Source organism: Poecilia latipinna, unplaced genomic scaffold, assembly GCF_001443285.1.
Source record: "Poecilia latipinna isolate Pla-1442-1.1 unplaced genomic scaffold, P_latipinna-1.0 Scaffold353, whole genome shotgun sequence".
Classification (NCBI taxonomy): Eukaryota; Metazoa; Chordata; class Actinopteri; order Cyprinodontiformes; family Poeciliidae; genus Poecilia; species Poecilia latipinna.
The window spans coordinates 242215-243729 of NW_015112969.1; the positions used below are offsets into that span (position 1 = coordinate 242215).

General features: G+C 40.4%; 1 protein-coding gene across 2 annotated transcripts in view; it reads right to left on the reverse strand.

Annotated features, from left to right (window-relative positions):
• LOC106949616 (proline-, glutamic acid- and leucine-rich protein 1) overlaps positions 1-1515 on the reverse strand; it is a 22630-nt gene that overhangs the window by 14451 nt on the left and 6664 nt on the right. The window contains exon 2 of one of the 2 annotated variants that reach the window (XM_015036001.1): positions 1303-1398. In XM_015036001.1, the coding sequence (XP_014891487.1) occupies positions 1303-1353 (51 nt within the window). In that variant the 5' untranslated portion in view covers positions 1354-1398. Of the gene's footprint in view, positions 1-1302; positions 1407-1515 lie in introns of both variants that reach the window. The other variant, XM_015036000.1, reaches the window with a different exon arrangement.

Sequence of the window (1515 nt, forward strand, 5' to 3'; positions counted from 1 at the left end):
TCTGAGACCACCAAGAAACCTCGAACGATCCACATTACAGTTCCCCTCAAAGTCCGCAATGAAATAAAAACCAGAGTGAAGCACCGATATTATACAAGATGCTAACTAGTCAATAATATTTCTGCCGCTTTTACGCTAAGTGCTTCAGTTTCAGAAAAATAAATAAATCTAAGACATTTTAAAAATCTTGCAATAAAAGTAACAATGCACTGACAGGCCTAACAGGTTGTCCCCATTCAAACAAAAAAACTCTACTGAGACATCCTCCCTCTTCCCCCCCCCCACCCCCCCACGTTTTCCCGCTCCCCCCCAAAAGAAACATTTTTAACAGCACAATGTGAAACCACATCCTGCACACATTACCCTGACAGGGCCGGAGAGGAGGAAGATACAGGTGAAAGAGCGTCCTGTTGGCTGCAACATAATGTGACAACCACAACCTCAAACAGGAAAAATTTGACAAAATGGAACCTCAAAACACGTGTGAGGCGTCTTCAGAGTCAGTGCGGTCTGGTTACCAGTTTATGGGTCTCACCTTATACCAGATTTTTTTTTTTTTAAAAATTGACAGTTTCAAAACCCCAAACATTCCCCGAAGCAACCAGAGTTTAACTCATCTCTGACTGTATGGAACATCTGTTCCTCATCTGTTGCTGTTTTGAGGCTCTGATAGCCTGATTAATTAAGCAGCTAATCAAAAAGGTGAAAATTCTGCAAAACAAAAACACTGTAAATGTCATAAATGTTTACTCTTGTAAATGTTAATTTAAAACGTAAAAAAAGAAAATATGTCTTAGTGTTATAGATAACATTAAACAATAAGACAATCTATTTTACTTTGCAAAATATATATTTTTTTCTATTTCCTTTACAATCTTCTTTGCAGCCTCATGAAACACTGTTGCTTGTTTTATATAAACCCAATCCTATTGTACATTTTCGTTTCATTTGCTTGTGCTTCTTCTCTCATGTGATGAGAGTCTGTTGGTAAATGTCGTCAGGATCCTACATTTCTACAATTTGGACAAATGTGGACTGCAAGAAGATAAATATCAGATTTTGACTGACTTTAATGAAGACATTTTAAGCATGAACTTAAAAAAAACAACAACAAAAAAACATGCCTTTGCGCTGCGCGTCATTAAAAAGACTTAATGACATGCAGTGATTGTGTGGGGATGTAAAGGTTGTTTGTCAGGCGCCAGGTAGGCCAGAGGAAAGCATGTTGCTGTGCAGAGTCACTCCAGCCCAGCTGTTGACAGCAGCGTGTGTGGATCAGAGCAAACCTGCGCAGTGCCTTACCTCCTGAGCCTTCAGCCCAAGGCAGAAAGTCAGCGTCTTCTCTGGATCCATGAAGACAGCCGAGCATCAGGCTCCGCATCAGAATGCACAAGTTACACTGTGAATATGAGAGGCCCCATAGGCCAAAACCTACAAACTCTCTTACACGTACTATCAAACCCTCTCACATTCGCTATCAAACCCTCTCACATTCGCTATCAAACCCTCTCACAT